Below are 2,950 nucleotides of genomic sequence, written 5' to 3'. Positions count from 1 at the left end.
GGGCGGTCCGCGGTCCCGCCGGCGCCCCCGTCGGTGCGGCTGCACGGACGGGCCGGTTGGCTGCCGGATCTGGAAAGCGGAGGGAATGATGATAATCCCGATGATAATAATAAAGATCTCTGACTCTCCTTCCTGCGTGCTGCGTGCGGGTCCGGCGCCTGACTGCCGGCGGGGGGGCGGGGGCCGGGGGCCGGGGGTACCGGGCTGAACGGGTCACTGAATCTGACGGTCGTGTCTGCTTGTGCCGGTGTGGGAGGCAGGGGGAGGCGGGCACCGCCGCTCCCTCACCCGCTGTGGGGGTGTGTGCGTAGGGGTGCGTGTCTGCGTGGGTGTGCGTGGGTGTGCGCGTGTGTCGGGGGCTCCGCGGGGCAGTGCGCGGGCCGCGGCGCTCTTACCTGTTTGCTGTACTTGCTGCTGGCCTGGCAGCTGTACTCGGAGCAGTGGTCCGACCCGATGGAGATGTTGTCGCCGGCGCCCACGAAGGTGTTGGCCGGGGGCAGGTCCTGCACGGCCTGGTGCTTTTTGCCGGCGGTGGGGGACTGCGGATGCAGCTGGACGGTGGGCAGCGGCGAGCTGGACTTGTAGTGCCTGGCCAGGTCGGGGCTGCCCGGGCCGCCGTTGACCGAGCGGTACCGCCCCATGCCAGGGCTGTCCGAGAGCTTCTCGTTGACACTGTCGTAGCGCTGCCCGTTGGGCTTGGAAGCCTCGACGGTGACGATGCTGCTGTAGAGGGGCTGCTTGCCCTTCTTGCCTTTCTTGTCCTTCTTGGGCTTCTTGGCCTTGTCGTGCTGCTGCGGGGTGAAGAAGTCCTCGTGGTCCTTCTTGCCGGCCTCATAGCCGTGTTTGCCCTTGGAGCGGCAGTAGCGGGCCATGACTACCACCAGGATGAGGAGGATGACAGTCATGATGCCAGCCACCACGCCGATGACTATGCTAAGCCGCTGCTTGCTCAGCTCGTAGCTGGGGTCACCAGCGATGTCCTGGGCTAGGGGCGTGTGGAGGCTGCGGGCCACCTGGCTCTCCACCACAGTGGCATTGGACAGGCTTTCATTGACGAAGACATGGAGCAGGGCAGTGGTGGACTGGGGCGGCTGCCCGCTGTCATTCACCTGCACCACGAGGCGGTGCAGGCCGTAGTGCTTGGGGGCCAGCTTGCCCACCAGCGACACCACACCACTGGCTGGGTCGATCTCGAAGAGTTTGAAGGGGTTGCCCCCGACGATGCTGTAGTTGAGGTCGGCATTGAGACCGGTGTCAGCATCGGTGGCCACCACCGTGGCCACCACGGTGCGCATGTTGCTGGAGGGTGGCAGCACAGTGTAGGAACTGTTGCTGGGGAAGGTGACCGTGGGCGCGTTGTCATTCTCGTCCATCACGAAGAGGGACACGGTGGCAGTGGCAGAGCGTGGCGGCTCGCCTCCATCCACTGCCTTCACCTTAAAAGTGTAGCTTGTCTGCTGCTCCCGGTCGAAAGAGACGGTGGAGAAAATAGTTCCAGTGTCATTCTCGATGGAGAAGATGCCGGCTGCCTGATCGTGGTCACCAGGCTGGATGGAGAGGCTGAGCTCGGCGTTGCGGCCCTTGTCGAAATCCATCACTGTCACCATGCCCACGGGGCTGTTGGGCTGCAGGTTCTCCTTCACATAGAAAGTGAACACGTCCTGCATGAAGCGTGGCTCGTTGTCATTGCGATCCGCTACACGCACCACCACCGTGGTGGAGCCCTGCAGCGACGGCACCCCCTTGTCCCGGGCCGTCACCTGGAACTCGTAGGTGTCGCGTTGCTCACGGTCCAGCACCGCCTGCACCGACACGTCCCCGGAGTCAGGGTCGATGCTGAAGATGCCGCCCGGCGCCTCTGAGGAGAGGGGCGAGGCCTCCAGGGAGTAGGTGATCTCGGCGTTCTTGCCACTGTCCGCGTCCGTGGCGACCACTGTGGCCACCCTCTCGCCGGGCAAGTTGTTCTCCGGGAAGGAGACTTCCAGCACGGCCTGGCTGAACACGGGAGGGTTGTCGTTAGTGTCGCCGACCCGCACCAGCAAGGAGTTGTTGCTGGACAAGCTGGGGCTGCCCGAGTCCACAGCCACGATCACCACGTTGTAGTCGCGGACAGCCTCGTAGTCCAGAGGGGCCGAGGTGTGGAGGAAATACTTGCGCTTGTTCTGCGGCTCCCCTTCGCCCTCGCTGGCCGGCTTGAGCTGGAAGGGCACGTCGCCCACCACGGTGCAGGTCACCACGCCGTTTTCACCTTGGTCCCGGTCCGACACCTGCACTAGGGCGATGGGGGTATCCACTAGCACGTCCTCGGCCACGCTAGCCACCCCATCCCGGAGCGGAATGCGCCCAATCTTCCGGATGTCGATGGTGGGCACGTTGTCGTTCTCGTCGCGGATGTTCAGCACGACCGTGGCCTTGTCCGTCTTGGGGGGCTGGCCCCGATCTCGGGCCATGACGGTGAAACGAAGCTGGTTCACCTCCTCCCGGTCGATGCGGTGCAAGACGCTGAGCCAGCCGGAGGTCTCGTCCAGCCGCAGCAGGCGCCTGACAGACTCGGTGGCCGCCCCGAAGACGTACTCGATCTGCCCGTTCACCCCCACGTCCAGGTCGGCGGCTCGCAGCTGCAGGATGGGGGTCCCGGGGCTGCTGTTCTCCGCCAGGTCCGCCTCGTAGACGCTCTTCTCGAAGCGGGGGCTGTTGTCGTTCACGTCGGTGATCAGCACCCTCAGGATAGCCTGCGAGGAGCGCGCCGGGTCGCCGCCGTCCCGCACGCGGAGGCTGAGCTCGTAGGAGTCCCGCTGCTCCCGGTCCAGCGCGCCCTTGACGATCAGCTGCGGCTGCTTCTCCCCGTCGAGGGTGTCGGCCACCTGCAGCTCGAAGACGCTACTGCGGGCCGCCGCCTCCGCCTCCTGCCGCCGCTTGCTGCCGCCGGGGTAGAGGGCGCTCTCGGAGG

General features: G+C 65.7%; 1 protein-coding gene across 1 annotated transcript in view; it reads right to left on the bottom strand.

The window, feature by feature from the left end:
* PCDH7 (protocadherin 7) overlaps positions 1-2,950 on the bottom strand; it is a 310,621-nt gene that overhangs the window by 289,620 nt on the left and 18,051 nt on the right. Inside the window, exon 3 of the mRNA XM_010576894.1 lies at positions 396-2,950. This exon is cut by the window's right edge and continues 15 nt beyond it. Within this exon, the coding sequence (XP_010575196.1) occupies positions 396-2,950 (2,555 nt within the window). The remainder of the gene's footprint in view (positions 1-395) is intronic.

The sequence above is a fragment of the Haliaeetus leucocephalus genome, unplaced genomic scaffold (genome assembly GCF_000737465.1).
Source record: "Haliaeetus leucocephalus isolate CR32 unplaced genomic scaffold, Haliaeetus_leucocephalus-4.0 Scaffold545, whole genome shotgun sequence".
Taxonomy (NCBI): domain Eukaryota; kingdom Metazoa; phylum Chordata; class Aves; order Accipitriformes; family Accipitridae; genus Haliaeetus; species Haliaeetus leucocephalus.
This window is presented reverse-complemented; position numbering and strand designations above follow the sequence as displayed.